Here is a 16,846-nt window from a genome sequence, read left to right as displayed (position 1 = left end):
TTAATTAAGATTAATCAAGCCTATCGTGTGATTAAATTAATCATAAAATGAGTGCTCAAAAAACTAATTGTTCCTCTGTCAATAGGTTCTCAAAATGTACAGTATGATTCTGATAGTCTGTTGGATGAGTAAATTAATGGCAAGGACCACATGGAGGATACAATGGCAAAACTAACGCAAGGCACAGTCCAGGTCCCTCATGAAATTGACCAGTCACATCAGATCATGCATCGACAAAGGTTAGCTAAATGTTTATGTTCAGAAGAATCTTCCATCCTGAATTGTTGAGTCATAGTTAGTGTGAGTGACATCATGTCAGCCTAGGATGGTCACCTGTCAGACCTGTCAGCACCTGCACAGGTATGAGTCAGTCAGCCCATAAACTGTGCATGTTAAAGGCGTTCAAAATTTCACAAGTAGGCTAAAGATAGAAACTTCCTTTCCACAGATTGGGGGAAATAAGTATAATACATACCATTATAACATTATTTTCATACCTGTGTGTAGGCCTACTTTAAAGTATTATTTCAGACAGCACTATTAGACCCTTATAGTAAACATATATTTTTTATTATCAATTACTATCAATACAATTCAAGACATCACTGTTAACAATGACACACCCTTTATTTTACTGTACATCTGTCACATTTTTCTGTGCCCTCCATTTCTGTGGAATTTGGAAGCTGAGTACTTGTTTCCACATAGTCCTTCCCCTGGATCCAGAATGTGTAGGGAAACTCCACTGAAGAGGCAGCCCCTACTTCACCCTAGAGGATAGGTTTCAATCTAGTGTTAGGGAGTCGAGAAGACAGAAAGACCCAATCTGTTTTTTGTGCAACTTCATTTATTTATATAACAATGACTACTCTGTATCTCTATAATATAGTACTAAGAGTAGAAAAGATACCTTCACGTTCAGGGCGATGAGTCCAATCTCAAAGCACTTGTCCGGGGCAGTCCTCCTGATGATGTCATCCAGGACAGTGTAACAGGCCATGTTGGGTGATGACCCCTGGGGGAGAGACAGAAAGTCAGTTGAGGTAAGGGTGGCCAAAAGTTCCAGGCAGGCTAATGCTGTGTGAATAATAGCTGGCTAGTTAGATTTCATGGGACAGTGTGGCTGCTCAAACATCTCAACCACAGGGCACATCAAACCTACACCTGACTCAGTATAAGGTTGACAAAGTAAAATGATTTATGACTTGATAATCTCATAACACTACCTGTTTCATCAGTTGAACAGCGTGGAAGCTTGGGCAATGACACATTATTTTATCACCATCACCTGTGGCTGATAAGAGAAGTCTTTAGAAAATATAATAAAACATTTATTTGAGCATTCAAAGAAAAGATAATCCAAATTGTTCACATACCTGCCGCAGCGCCCACCTGAAAAAGTGAGCAGGGTTATACAATGACAGAGATGACAGTCATAGAAAAATGTGCCTGTTACACTTAGTGTGAACCTGCAATCTGACTGTTACTTCAGTTGGAATATTTTAAACCACTTTCAATTCAACATGCGTTTCCCTTGCTCTAGTGTTTTTTGATCATAAGGATAATTGATCATAAGGATGTTAAACTGTGGTGAATTGGCTATGAATGAGATTCCCTTTAAGCGTACTGAAACCGATACATTAACATAACAATAGTGTATTAAAACTTTACATAAACCTGCAATCTTTGTAGGATTAACAAACATGCAGTAAAATGGATTCATTGTGTAGTGTGTCACAACACAATTATCCAGAAAAGGCTACTAAAACACAGAGGGAAAGAAGTTCATCAGTGTGTGCAGTTCTTTGATTGAGTTGATTTTGGTAGCTGTAAACTTGCCATGTGTTCAGCGTATAGGCCACATCCAGGTAGGGGTGAGTCTCCCACCCTCCCTGGTGATTTGAAGGGGGCCCCTGAAGTAGAAACTCCTGAAAAACAGGACATGAGCAAAATCAGCTGAATCATATTACTACAACCTAACCTCATACTGTAACTACGATGGAAGTATCTCTAGACTCTGAAAATAAATACTCAACTCCTGGAGCTTGCAATATGTCTTTTACATAATAAATAAGAAAGAGCAAGAGAAAAAACAGCAGACACCAACTTCCTCACCAACAGTTATGTTCCCCATGTTGTCTAACGCTATAAGTCCTGTTGAGAAAGGGAAGAAGTTGTTAGATCTGATACTAAATATGTAACCTGCACTTTTAGACCTGCTTCCACAGATGTTTTGTACCAACTTGTCTTGCAGGAATGGTCAGTAATAATAAAAATAAAGGGAAAGTGGGGTTATTTAACCTAGATGAGAAACTTTGATATTGGAGATGGGGGGAATCGAGACTATTGTAAAGAGATTCCAGATTCAAAACAGTAGGTGTCAGGTTAGGGATCCATGAATAATGTAATATACAACTAAGACTAATGTTATTATATGGATTAGGACTCCCCCTAGAGGACCAAACAATTTAATGCACAAGTCTCAGTCACATTTATCAGTCATTTTCAGTTGTTTCAGTAGATGTTCTACTGTCACTCAATGCTCTACAATGAGCAGGAAGATCATGATAAATCAACATTTAAAAAAAAGAAAGTTTCAGTTCTCACCAAGTGTGTCATGTCCACTGACACTTTGCTTCTGTTCCAGAAATTCCTGCAATGAACAAGATTTATAATTTGTAGTTTTTCAACATCTGTCATTTATATTTAAAATGGTTAGCCATGCCATTTTCTCCCAGGGAGTATTGGTACCTGGTAAGCTTTGGCTGAGTGTGCACTCAGCATGTTGTCATTGGGCTCTATAGTAAAGCCCTGCTCCCTGGCAAAAGCTACTGCTCCCTCCCCAACAAGCAGACTGTGGGGGCTTCTGTCCATCACCCTACGAGCCACCCGCACCGGAGCCCCAACCCTGGAAACCATAGTTTCATACCGTTACATTTATTAATGGGCTTCCCTATGACTATTCATTTTCACAGACATCTCTTTCCCATGCCATGGCAGTGGTTTTAGCAGGTGGTTCTCTCACCCCCGTAGTGCTGCGACTGCCCCGAACCTGCCAGTGATGCCCTCCATGATGGCAGCATCACACTCCAACACTCCCCCACTGTTAGGGAATCCTCCCCTCCCCACAATGTGAAGCCCAGTCTTTGGATCATCTTCAACATCTGGAAGAAATACAAGAGTTTCACAATGGACATAAGACATGCTGCACTGCGGAACTGTAGTAGATGAGTCACCCACGCCAACTCATGCCAACCTGCCATGGCCTCCTCTACAGCATCTGTGGCGTGTCCTCCAGCGGTAATCAGGGACCGTATTCTCTCCACGGAAGGCTGAGAGAAACCCCATGTCCCCACAGCTGCCATGGTTCCGCTGTCTGAAGAACTCTACTGGGTCTAGGAGGACAAAACACAGGGTTATAGTCCCAATCCATATACTAATTCAAGACCCCACATCCAAGGCCTGGGATAAACAAATGAGTAAATAAACAAATGGATTAATGATGCACTTTCCTATCATCATCTTCTTTCCTTCATGAGTCATCACCATTGGAAATGCTGGATTGGTGAAAGCAAGAGATCCCTACCTATGCATTTACTGGGCAAAATATAAGGGGTTGTAGAATATGGACATGACCAAGGATTAAACCTACTGATTTCACCACGACCAGTATAGATCTCTATACGACTCTGGATACAACAAATAGGCTACAAATCATCATTAGATTCTGAGAGGATCCTTGGTTTATTGTAATGATTATTGCATGTTTGTTTACATCAGTACTTGGAAGAAGGTAGCTGCTTTTATCAACGGGGGTGTATTTACATACACTAGCGTTGCTCCCAACTGTATTGGGTTGCACAAAAAGAGGGAATTAGAGACCTTCCAAACGTGGGTCTGTTATAGACCAATTTCTTCTCTGCTTACCTCATGTCAAAATAAAAGCCCCCCCCCCGCCACAAGTTGGTCATTTTTTGGCCACATGACGCATGTGCATAACTATTATTTATTTATATTCCCCGTCATAGTGACCAACCGACCGGCACAGTAAGTCGAAATGGAATTGTATTTAACTCGCTTCCTGCGCACTGTTTTTGTGCAACCCAATACAATTGGGCTCAAAGCTAGTGTATGCATTGTAAATACACCCGCGTTGCTAAAAGCAGCTAGAGAGACTGGGTCCAAAGGCTATACATCGCCTACCTTCGTTCTCTTTCAGCTTCCCTGTACAGTACAACTCACATATATTATTTATGCTTATTTATGTTAAACGAAGCTGCCAATATATTTAAAAAAAAACAGAACAAGAAAAATAGAACCACTGTAAAATGTTGTCTACCACTTGCCAACGAAAGTGATTTTCTTCCTCGATGAAGAAAACTGTGGTTGGCATCCAATGTTGCATTACCGCCACCTACTAGACTGGAGTTGAACTCTCTTAATACATTGTTTACATTTTTTTTTATAGCCTACCATCTGACACTACACTCACAAATTAAAAAATATATATTAATAAATAAAACCACCCTACTCCATTATTTAAATCTATGTAGTCCTACTTCAGGCCAACAGCCTGAAAGGATGGAATATCACCACTTAACACACCCTGTAACTCTTCTGACGTCAAGTCTCGCGCACCCAAATACTTCTCTGCAGCTACCACCATAACCTCAATTTTCTGCAATTTACGTTCCATCCCTGCAGTACAGTTGATAATCATTGCTATATCACTTGTTGGCTTATTTCTCTGTACTGGTACAGCTCTACTACGCACACCACTGCTCTCAGTATCCCTCCCTCCTGACCCATCTTCCTTGCCTCAGCATATGACAACATGGTTAAAACAATAATTTTGATATCATGGATGGTCAGTCCTAGCATCCATAGCTCTGTCTATTAATCTGAGAGTGTTTTTCTTTTTTCAAAACAGAGGTGAGGGCAACCTTTTTGTTATTGTTTCATCTGTGGATTTGCCCTTTAAACAGCTCAAGATATCAGTGTCACTAACAAAAATGTAAACAATAGGCCTGTAGCAAATGCAGCATATGGCTTTTATTTTTCACATGTAAATAGCTCTTTTCAGTAGTGCTCAAATCGTGTCATTCCATGTGCGCAGCATTTATTTTTCAACTCGAATCAATGAGCCCAATCAGTCCCCCATGACAACAAAATCCTGAAAAACAGAGTAGAGCTGTTTAGTAAGTACTTAGTTTTGGGGTCATGCCCAGGTTAAACAATTTGGCTAATCTATACTTCCATATTTCCAAATTCTATTCTTGAAGATCAAGGGGTATAACATTTATTGGGATGACTGAAATTCTAATAAACTTTGGTTTTTAATGTAAAGATATCATTTAATCGTATTATTATATGTAGTAGAAAGCGAAGGGTTAGAAGAAGCCTACATAACCAAGCCATAAAGTAAAATATAACATCCATATATGGCCAGCTATGTAAACTTTAACATTGATTTATTCTGCAATAGATGTCGTTCAATTGGTAACATACATTTTTGTCTTCTTCTAATGCTTCTTAAGGGGAAAGTAATCTAAATGTAATGGAATGTAATCAGATTATGTTACTGAGTTTGGGTAATCCAAAAGTTACATTACTGATTACAGTTTTGGACAGGTAACTGTAATGGATTACATTTAGAAAGTAACCTACCCAACCCTGTTGACATCCCATAGTCCCCACCTCTTCCTTTCCTTACCGGTGCATTACGATAAAATTGCCTCATCTTACTACTAGCATCCCACTCCCTTTGCCAAAGATCAAGCCCTTTTGCCCGGATCAAGAACTTGACTTCTCTCTGGCTCAGCGAGAGCTGAATATCTACTCCTTCTCTCCTCACAGCACTCTTAGCCACCACATCGTCCTTCTCATTACCCTCCTGACCCACATGGACGGGAACCGAGAAAAATCTTACCACCATTCCCATCCTCTCCAATCCCATTAACAGCACCATCATCTTCACAAACAAGTCTGTCATATCCAACCTGCCCATCTTCACATTACTCAACACTGCCGTCGAATCAGAGCAGATCACCACTCTGAGTGGTTTCACCTCCTCCACCCATCTCAAACCTAGCCAACTCGGCTGCATATACTGACACATAATCAGTTGACAACTTACATACTCTAAGATTGAAATATGGGATGTACACTCCTGCCCCCACCCTAACACTGACTGGCTCTGCCGGTCTTGACACCTTAACACTGGGTTGTATATTTAGAGAGAACATTCTCTTCCTTTCCCTGCAGTATTGGAAGACTGAGACTTCTTTGTTACAGAGAGTGTGGCCCACCTAAAAACTATAACATCAAAAGATTGGACATTGGAACATTATTTCTGAAATTCAAATGTTTGGAATGGTTGGTGGGGATGTAAAGAATAAACATGTCATATTGTTTATTATTTTGTGATGTCATTAAGGATGGTATAACTAAATAACTGTATCCCTGAGGGTGTACACATTCTAGTTGTCAGGTTTGCATCTAAATGTTGTATAAAATATATGATTATGTATGATAATACTTTTGGGAAGATAGCAATGTGATTTTAGATTAGATAATTGTTTTCCATATAAACTTGTGACAAATTAGTAACCATGCCCAAGTGAGCACAGGCATTGTGTTCGCGTGATGGAACGCCCCCTTTTTATAAAAGCCTTTGTAACTAAATGTCCATGAGACCAGCCAACATACAGCGCGAGCTGAACATGACAAATGGTTTAAACTCTACAGACCAGAAAACATGAGACAGTAGTCCATACGTTTGAAATGGTGAAACTCTGACTCTCAATCCCTACAGAAGAAGAATAAACTCACTAGATCGTAGCATTTACCAGTCTGCAGCTGGCATGTAAAGTAGTCTAGGACATTTGACCAAAGACACAAGGGTGAAGAACAGATCCCTCTCAGACAACCATTCGTAAATCTCAAGTAACTGTTCTAACAACCACTCCACTACCAGAGAAGCTCTGCAAAGGACATTATGACCTCTCGTGGACAAACCAGAGTCTTATATCCCTCGACAACTTCACCATAGGACCCATCAAGTTCAACAGAGATGGACGACGATCAAGGACAGCTCCGCGTAAATATATATTGCATTTCTAATCTGAATGAGCGGTGGTTAGGGTGCTAATTATTCATATTTCCGTGAGCGTAGCTTCCAAATGTAACAACGATAGTTGACTCTCCCTTTCCTTCTCTTTCCATCCTTCCATCTTTTATAACCAAACAGTTATGCTTTTGTTAGTCCACTAGGGACCTGTTTTCATTGTATTACATTAGTAATCAATAACCTATACTGTGTGTGTGTGTTTATGTATTCTGTGTTATTATTTAGTTAGTTAGTAAATAAATAATTATGCCAATTTGTGTATTGCTGATTCCTCAATACAGTTAATGTTCCTTCAGATATCAAGGAGTATGTGACATTCAGAATGAGACTGACGAGGTAATGATTAATCAGTGACTGTTATTGAGATACATATCTTCCAAGAGTTTAATTTGGGAGATGGTAACTCGTTAAACAACTTTTCCTGTGGTGCCCCAAATGCCTAATGAGTTAATTGTTACATGATTAATTTAATCGAGTAACAATTAAACATAGTTAATTGATTTAATAAATAACAGTCCTCACATTATTGCAAGTTGCATCACGACAACTGGAGTTGCCCACCCCTGCCCTAGAGTCTAAGCTAACACATGGAATTGTTTAAAGATGGTCATATTTGAATTTTAGGAATCATTTCAGTATCAAAAAATGTTTTCTAAATTATTTGATGAAACATTGCATTTGACCTTACCGCTATTAGCCCATAGAAATGCATTAAATAACAGATTCATACATTGAAAAACAGAAGTTTGTTTTGAAGTGTTTGTCCTATATCTGAGACATATAAGAAAGATCAGATTTTTTTATTTAATTGACACATATTTAATACCTGTTTTTAGGCACTAAACTACTTCTAAATATACTTCCATCATTTTTTAAAACTGGTACAGGGCTACCTTCAGACGAGTCTTGTATGTGTTCTCAACTTTCAATAGTGGGGTCATATTAATGTGTAGCCCAAACTGTTCGGACACTTCAGACAGAAGTTGGCATATCTGTGGTACCGACTTCAGACACGATCATGTTCATGAGAGTCTCATCTTTCCATAGAGGGGTCCTAATAGTTTCTAGGCCAACCGTTCAGACACCTACAGATGTTTTCGTGAGAAGGTCAATTTTCGGGAAGTCTCATGGTCTGACTAACACCGCTGTAGCTCTTCCACCTTTCCCCACAGATGCGGGTGGCCGACATTTGTTTGTATCAATTGCAAAGACAATGGGAACTTTGTATTTGTAGTCAACTTTGTTCTAAAGAAAATCAATTAGCATAATTAAAAAATCCCCATAAAACCAGCTAGAAATATCTGTTTTTTTGCATGGGCAAAAAGACGCCTCTGCCACGCCTTCTACTTCTCATCCCGTGTCTTCCTAACCTGCCGCCACTCTCCCAGTGCTCTCTCTCTCTGTGTGTGTGTGTGTGTGTGTGTGTGTGTGTGTGTGTGTGTGTGTGTGTGATTGTGCAGGCGGAGCCAGGTGTGCTGGAGGCAGAGCAGATCTACACCAGCTGCAACCTGTTCCATAATCAAGACCTCTACAAATACTCAGCTCTGCCACTTCCACGCTGCCAGATCGTAACCTCTGCTTAGTCAGTCTGCGGTTTTAGCCGTTTGTTCCTGATTAGAGCCTGTTTTTGTGTTATGCCTGGTTTCCCTTGCCTGATGCTGTTTTCCTCTCCTCTACAGTTCTGCCCGCTCTGACCTTGGCTCCTGTCTCCAGTCCCATGTCTTGTAAGTCCTGTTACTCTGTCCTGAACCCCCCCACTCCACTGCATCCTTGGATTCCTCTCCGGACCTGCTTACCCAGTCCCAACTCGGCTCGCTCCAGCCTCAGCCTCTGCCCTTGGCTTCCTGCAACCCGCCCGAGCTTCACCTGACCTGCACCCCATCCTCCACCTGTGTTTCAATAAATACCTTGGTTACCTCATCCCAGTCTGCTCTTGGGTTCACCTGTTCCGCTCTGCATGACAAAATGAAAACCGGATATGCATATTTCAATCATATTCATGTTCAATCGAGTTATATTTTACTACTTTCTGTAATTTGTCTCAATTTATTTAATGTGTAGCCTCAATTCAAAAGGCACTCGCACATCTAAGCAATAGTATCTTCGTTGCAGGTGCATGATAAAGTATGTATATTTATGAAATTGTTATATTTGGTAACACATGTTTATTTTTCTCTTGACGACAACATTTGATGCACTGAACGGATGTGGGTGGAGCAATGTCTACATAAGGTTGCAGATTAAAAACATTTACAAAGCTCTGACGAACGCCTTGAGGCCAACACGTAAGCTTAATAAAGAACAGTGATACTAGCAAGAACAGTGTGCAGGTTTCTCTTTTCTTTCATTGTAGCATAACGTGCACAATGATGTGCCAAATCGGTGATTTAGTGCATTTTTATTGGGTAAGCATTACATTAGAAAAAGCCACCTCAATATTTGCTGCACTAGGTTGTAATAGGAGCTGATCCGTAGTCGGTATTGTGAAACAATTATGTTAAATAAAGATTTGAATGGAGAAAGCTAATCTGAGAACAGCGCTCCCTTTCTTTTGACACTATCGACACATTGTAACGCTCGTCTGAAGAAGGGGACCAAAGTGCAGCGTGGTACGTGTTCATGATTATTTATTCAAACTGAACACGGGAACAAAACAAAACAGTTCTATCTGGTGAAAACAGAAAACAACTACCCACAAAATACAGGTGCCTAACTACCCACAAAACACAAAGCTGCCTAAGTATGATTCTCAATCAGAGACAATGATAGACAGCTGCCTCTGATTGAGAACCACACCCGGCCAAACACGCATAAATAGAAAACATAGAAATAAAGAAACTAGAATGCCCACCCTAGTCACACCCTGGCCTAACCAAAATAGAGAATAAAAGCCTCTCTATGGCCAGGGCGTGACACACATGCTCCAATGACACACTTAGCAACTGTTCTCTTTGCATGGTGTTTTGGAAAACGCATGTTACATCTTTACTACAACGACCGAAGATGTATCTTTAAAACACTTGTAAGCCTAAATTCCATCGCTATTGGGAAACCGGGCCCTGGTCTCGTGGCCTCCCATCCCTACAGCTCCCGCCCAGCACAGTCAAAGCTCTTCTCTGTCCTGTCACCCCATGGTAGAAACGAGCTTCCCCCTGAAGCTAGGACAGCAGAGCCACTGCCCATCTTCCAAAAATGTCTGAAACTCTACCTCTTCAAAGAGTATCTTAAATAAGACACGTCAGTCTTATTATCCCCCCAAAATTAAATAAATAAATAATGTATTTTCCTTTCATCAAATCATTTTATATACCTTCAGGGGTCCTAAAATTCTAAATCAAATGGCTAATTGATCAATTTTATGACCATCTTTAAACAATTCCACATTTTAGCTTAGTAGATATTGAGGTCTAAGTGCTTAGATCTAGGTCTACTTAAGATTAATGCACTAAATGTATGTCACTCTGGAGCATCTGCTAAATGACTCAAATATAAAATGTAAACCCACAGGTGCCCCAATCTCATCCTGGTCAAAATGACCTCATCTTTCCTCTGCTACCCCACATACCCCCTCACACCCCTTACAGATCCCTTGATGACAAAAAAAAGTGCTGTCCCCTTTTCTCCTACTCCCACTCTATCTGACACTTCCATATGACGCACTAAATGCACATAGACCAATCTGTACAAAATATAAAATAAAATAACAGGAGACAAAAATCATAACAACCATAGTTCTTCCAATAGAAAGCATATGGAACAGGAGGACATTAGGGAATAGGGAGAGACAACTGAACACATAAGACTGTATTCCCAACCCCAATCAGCAGAGGGTGTGATATGCATTCAACATTAGATAAGGCCTGCTCTCTGCCAGGCTCCAGTTAGTGATCTGAGCAATGGAGACCAAAGAATAAGCTATCATGGTAACACAAGCACAGCACTGTTGATAAATTTCAGCTTTGAATAGATAGGAGCTACTGTGGGGGATAAAGATAATTCAATCCACATCAATAGGACATAAAAGCTTTACTTTACACTAGACCAGGTAGTGGAGAGTGGGGTAAGTTGAGCCATTTTTTACATTCAGCATCACTACGTCAAAGGAAATATAGTATTTTTTAAACAAAGATATTGTATAGACATATATTTTAGGATGTTGTGTATCCCTGGAAATAATCAGAATTCATATAAACATTACAGTTTTGAAAATATAGCCATTCCCCCCAAAATTGTCTCTTGGCACAAACTACCCCGGGTAGGGGGTAAGTCGAACCACGGGACAGGGTAAGTTAAGCCGCCTACACATTTCTGTACTGAATGAAATATTACCACTACCTTTTTAGAACCATGTCTATCTTTATTTCCCAAACACAAATCAACAATCACGATCATGTTTTTTGTCTTTGAATAATTTTAAAACATATTTTTACACAGGCTAAAGACCAAACAAACACTGTACTTTTTAAAACTCCTTTAACATAGGCCCCATTGTTACTTCATATCTCAGCAATAATGCCTTGCATTACGCCTGGGAAGAAAACACTTACATTTGCTCAACTGGCCATTGGCTCAACCATTGCTTCAACTTACCCCATGACCATTGACTCAATTCAACCCAAGGCAAACATTTTTACTCTATTAGCCTGCACAGCTACAAGAATGCACTTTCATGCTAGGTTTAGGACCTCATATTGAAGCTTGTATAGACCCTAACTGATGACCCTAACTGATAAAAGCGTCATGAAATCTTTGACTTGGTGAAAATCTGTTTGTTTTTTTACGCAGCTTGCTTACCACGTTTTCCATGTGGTTTCTTCCTTCACAGACTCCATGAAATGATGACCTCTTCCTAAATATTTGGTCAAATCCCACAATCTGTTAGGGCCTAGATAAAGCAGTCCCAACAGCAGAGTCCCAACAGCAGAGTCCCAACACCTTACCATGGCTACACCTGGCTTTAAGCGGAGTTTTGTCTGGCAGCGAAACAGTTCATTTAGCCTCCTTTACTGCCTTTAAAAAAACATAGCTGATATGGCAGACTTGCTTAATCAAATGTGGTTTCTGCTGACAATTGAGATGTACAAACTATGGGGACGACAAGCGGATAAGAGGCTATCCGTAATTTCGATTAAGACATTAATGAGCAAGCTACGACGGACGTAGTCAATATAACTATTTGTTCAGCACTTTTTAAATGTACGGTGACAGAATTCAGAACATGGGCCGTTCTTACAGTGCATTCTCTGTACAAGTCAGAACCGTAGGATAAATAAAGGGGGCATATAAACAGACAATGAAAGCTCTTGCAATATTTGATGATTACATTTCTCTAAAACAGGTAATAGGCTATATGTGCACCACCAAGTTAGAACAAGTAGGCAAAATTAAGAGGTGAAAATATACCAAATTATTGAACGCCGTTTGGGTCTTTGCGTGTCAAAAAAGATACATGTCATATAACAGTATTTGATGAATTAAATAAGCTTTTAATTTGTCACGTCAAATAACACAATTCTATTATAGATTTGCACCTGCAAGCCAAGCACCACCACTACTATTGGCAGCACGGTCAAACCTGTACAAAACACTAGCCAAACAAGCACACACCGGGCCACGGACGATAAGGGAAAGGGGAATACCTAGTCAGTTGTACAACTGAATGCCTTCAACTGAAATGTGTCTTCTGCATTTAACACAACCCCTCTGAATCAGAGAGGTGCGGGGGGGCTGTCTTAATCGACATCCACGTCTTCGACAACCAGGGAACAGTGGGTTAACTGCTTTGCTCAGGGGCAGAATGACAGATTTGTACGTTGTCAGCTCGGGGATTCGATCCAGCAACCTTTCGGTTACTGGCCCAACGCTCTAACCACTAGTGTAAGGGATTTCTTCCATTGACGGAGAGGCGGACCAAAGCGCAGCGTGGTTATTTTGACTCATGTTTTAATAAATCACTTTACATGAACAAACTAACAAAAACAAGAAACGTGAAAACCCAAAACAGCCCTATCTGGTGCAAAACACAGAGACAGGAACAATCACCCACAAACACACAGTGACACCCAGGCTACCTAAGTATGATTCTCAATCAGAGACAACTAATGACACCTGCCTCTGATTGAGAACCATACTAGGCCGAAACATAGAAATACCCAAATCATAGAAAAACAAACATAGACTGCCCACCCAACTCACGCCCTGACCATACTAACTAAATACAAAAACAAAGGAAATAAAGGTCAGAACGTGACAACTAGATGTATTTACAATACCACATTGGTGAAAATTATTAGGATGAAGCACAGGGGCTACTAACAGCTTACTACACAACATACATTTAATATGACTTTCTTATCTACAGTATACATTTCTCCCTGGCATATTACATAATATATGCAGCAGCATACAAGACGTTTTTGGACTCACCTTGTGAAGGTGGCGCAGCGGGCTTTTGTAGGCATATTTTGTCATCAAACTTAGTCATCAAAGTATGGCATTCTCTGGATTTATGGTGGGAATTCGGGGGGAAAAAACACAGCCACTCCATTGAATAGCAGGCGGTTAGTGGTTTCTTTGCAATGCTTGCAGTTAGCCACTGATTCCTTCCAAATGACTCCTTGTTGAATTTGCGATTTCCAAATTGTTGTGTAATCTTTATGTCCAATGGCCGATGAGAACCGATACGTTTAAGCTATAATTTCTCTTCATTTTTGACAGGGATTAAAAAGGATTTGCTAGTAGATTGTCGACTTGATGACAAATGATGATGACTGCTAACTAAGACTTTGAAAGTAAGATGTTGACATGATCAGTCCGATCAAAGCTACTGTACATATAATGTGATTTGACATCCTTTTATCTGTGGCCAATGACCTTGAGCCTTCTTGGAAGGGCACTTCTAATCTAAGTCTACGACAGGACCCAAAGGGCTCACATTCTTGATGTCTACCCTTACTATAGGCGGTGATGTAGTGTCCCCATGAATTTCAGAACACTGAGCCAATCGTTGTGCAGTGCTGAGCCAATTACGGTGCAATGTTCCTATTTTCTGCTGGCCTGCCCCACCACTACAGAAGCACTGAGCTAGGCTGAAACACCTGCAGTTTGGAGCTGCCTGTTTGTATGCGGCTTTTTTAACTCAATGATATATACAGTGTCTTGCGAAAGTATTCGGCCCCCTTGAACTTTGCGACCTTTTGCCACATTTCAGGCTTCAAACATAAAGATATAAAACTGTATTATTTTTGTGAAGAATCAACAACAAGTGGGACACAATCATGAAGTGGAACGACATTTATTGGATATTTCAAACTTTTTTAATAAATCAAAAACTGAAAAATTGGGCGTGCAAAATTATTCAGCCCCCTTAAGTTAATACTTTGTAGCGCCACCTTTTGCTGCGATTACAGCTGTAAGTCGCTTGGGGTATGTCTCTATCAGTTTTGCACATCGAGAGACTGAATTTTTTTCCCATTCCTCCTTGCAAAACAGCTCGAGCTCAGTGACGTTGGATGGAGAACATTTGTGAACAGCAGTTTTCAGTTATTTCCACAGATTCTCGATTGGATTCAGGTCTGGACTTTGACTTGGCCATTCTAACACCTGGATATGTTTATTTTTGAACCATTCCATTGTAGATTTTGCTTTATGTTTTGGATCATTGTCTTGTTGGAAGACAAATCTCCATCCCAGTCTCAGGTCTTTTGCAGACTCCATCAGGTTTTCTTCCAGAATGGTCCTGTATTTGGCTCCATCCATCTTCCCATCAATTTTAACCATCTTCCCTGTCCCTGCTGAAGAAAAGCAGGCCCAAACCATGTTGCTGCCACCACCATGTTTGACAGTGGGGATGGTGTGTTGCTTTTACGCCAAACATAACGTGTTGCATTGTTGCCAAAAAGTTCAATTTTGGTTTCATCTGACCAGAGCACCTTCTTCCACATGTTTGGTGTGTCTCCCAGGTGGCTTGTGGCAAACTTTAAACAACACTTTTTATGGATATCTTTAAGAAATGGCTTTCTTCTTGCCACTCTTCCATAAAGGCCAGATTTGTGCAATATACGACTGATTGTTGTCCTATGGACAGAGTCTCCCACCTCAGCTGTAGATCTCTGCAGTTCATCCAGAGTGATCATGGGCCTCTTGGCTGCATCTCTGATCAGTCTTCTCCTTGTATGAGCTGAAAGTTTAGAGGGACGGCCAGGTCTTGGTAGATTTGCAGTGGTCTGATACTCCTTCCATTTCAATATTATCGCTTGCACAGTGCTCCTTGGGATGTTTAAAGCTTGGGAAATCTTTTTGTATCCAAATCCGGCTTTAAACTTCTTCACAACAGTATCTCAGACCTGCCTGGAGTGTTCCTTGTTCTTGTGTTCCTTGTTCATGATGCTCTCTGCAATTTTAACGGACCTCTGAGACTATCACAGTGCAGGTGCATTTATACGGAGACTTGATTACACACAGGTGGATTGTATTTATCATCATTAGTCATTTAGGTCAACATTGGATCATTCAGAGATCCTCACTGAACTTCTGGAGAGAGTTTGCTGCACTGAAAGTAAAGGGGCTGAATAATTTTGCTCGCCCAATTTTTCAGTTTTTGATTTGTTAAAAAAGTTTGAAATATCCAATAAATGTCGTTCCACTTCATGATTGTGTCCCACTTGTTGTTGATTCTTCACAAAAAATACAGTTTTATATCTTTATGTTTGAAGCCTGAAATGTGGCAAAAGGTCGCAAAGTTCAAGGGGGCCGAATACTTTCGCAAGGCACTGTATATATATATTTTTATTTTTATTTTTTATTTTTTTATTTATTCACCCACCTGGTGAACCAGGTCTAAATCAGTCCCTGATTAGAGGGGAACAATGTAAAAATGCAGTGGAACTGGCTTTGAGGTCCAGAGTTGATTTTGAGAGCTATAGGGCAATTCAGAAAGCTGATGGAGGACCTTGTTACTGATGAATGTGTTGGTTTTTATGACCATGTTTTCTTTGTGCTTGCTATTTGTATTTAAATTTTGATGTGTGTATTTCTGTACTTTTTGTAATTCAGGGCTCATCTGTGAAAGCGACCTTGGTCTCAGTATGACTCCTTGATCAAGTTTAGGTTAAATAGAAAGAAAATGTAACTCTGCTGTCTTAGTGACAGGACAAGTGTGCAGTTAGAACCCCTCCTCACACACTCAGGCCAGCATTCCTCTGTGTCAGCAGACACAGGTCTCTCACCCCCTCCTATCTTCTCCTTTCCCACCTTCTCTCTCTCTCTCTCTCTCTCTCTCTCTCTCTCTCTCTCTCTCTCTCTCTCTCTCTCTCTCTCTCTCTCTCTCTCTCCCTCCCTCTCTCTCCCCTCTCTCTTTTTCTCTCTTTTTCTCTCTTTCTCTCTCTCTCTCTCTCTCTCTCTCTCTCTCTCTCTCTCTCTCTCTCTCTCTCTCTCTCTCTCTCTCTCTCTCTCTCTCTCTCTCCCTCCCTCTCTCTCCCCTCTCTCTTTTTCTCTCTTTTTCTCTCTTTTCGCTCTTTTTCTCTCTCTCTCTCACTCTCTCTCTTTCTCCCCCTCTCCCCCTCTCTCTTTTTCTCTCTTTTTCTCTCTTTTCTCTCTCTCTCTCCCCCTCTCTCTTTCTCTCTCTCTCCCTCCCTCTCCCTCTCCCCCCAATCTCTCTTTCTCTCTCCCTCCCTCTCTCCCTCCCTCTCCCCCCCCTCTCTCTCTCTCTCTCTCTCT

The 16,846-nt window shown here is 40.7% G+C and overlaps 1 protein-coding gene across 3 annotated transcripts; it reads right to left on the bottom strand.

The window, feature by feature from the left end:
- Positions 1 to 551: 551 nt before the first annotated feature.
- LOC139381676 (N(4)-(Beta-N-acetylglucosaminyl)-L-asparaginase-like) lies at positions 552 to 4,364 on the bottom strand. 3 transcript variants are annotated; one of them, XM_071125367.1, is made up of 11 exons: positions 4,204 to 4,364; positions 3,257 to 3,395; positions 3,026 to 3,164; positions 2,752 to 2,908; positions 2,608 to 2,653; positions 2,116 to 2,154; positions 1,840 to 1,928; positions 1,377 to 1,392; positions 1,227 to 1,294; positions 911 to 1,015; positions 552 to 789 (listed from the first exon to the last, which is right to left on the bottom strand). In XM_071125367.1, exons 2-11 carry the CDS (start codon positions 3,363 to 3,365, stop codon positions 766 to 768), a joined length of 792 nt encoding a protein of 263 aa, XP_070981468.1. In that variant the 5' UTR covers positions 3,366 to 3,395; positions 4,204 to 4,364; the 3' UTR covers positions 552 to 765. The 3 variants fall into 3 exon arrangements, with proteins under 3 accessions (XP_070981468.1, XP_070981466.1, XP_070981467.1); XM_071125365.1 differs by having other exon boundaries at positions 552 to 770; XM_071125366.1 differs by having other exon boundaries at positions 552 to 770; positions 1,227 to 1,288.
- Between the last annotated feature and the right edge of the window lie 12,482 nt (positions 4,365 to 16,846).

The sequence above is a fragment of the Oncorhynchus clarkii genome, chromosome 23 (genome assembly GCF_045791955.1).
Source record: "Oncorhynchus clarkii lewisi isolate Uvic-CL-2024 chromosome 23, UVic_Ocla_1.0, whole genome shotgun sequence".
NCBI classification, from domain to species: domain Eukaryota; kingdom Metazoa; phylum Chordata; class Actinopteri; order Salmoniformes; family Salmonidae; genus Oncorhynchus; species Oncorhynchus clarkii.
Note: the sequence above shows the minus strand (reverse complement) of the source record. Positions and strands in the feature narration are given on the sequence as shown.

Bases quoted from the DNA above. Each gene is read 5' to 3' on its own strand.
- LOC139381676 (XM_071125365.1), bottom strand. From the start codon at position 3,365: ATGGCAGCTGTGGGGACATGGGGTTTCTCTCAGCCTTCCGTGGAGAGA. The intron at 2,909-3,025 runs GTGAGAGAACCA...TATGGTTTCCAG, and splicing joins GCAGTCGCAGCACTACGGGG to GGTTGGGGCTCCGGTGCGGG. The intron at 2,654-2,751 runs GTACCAATACTC...TGTTCATTGCAG, and splicing joins ACTCAGCCAAAGCTTACCAG to GAATTTCTGGAACAGAAGCA.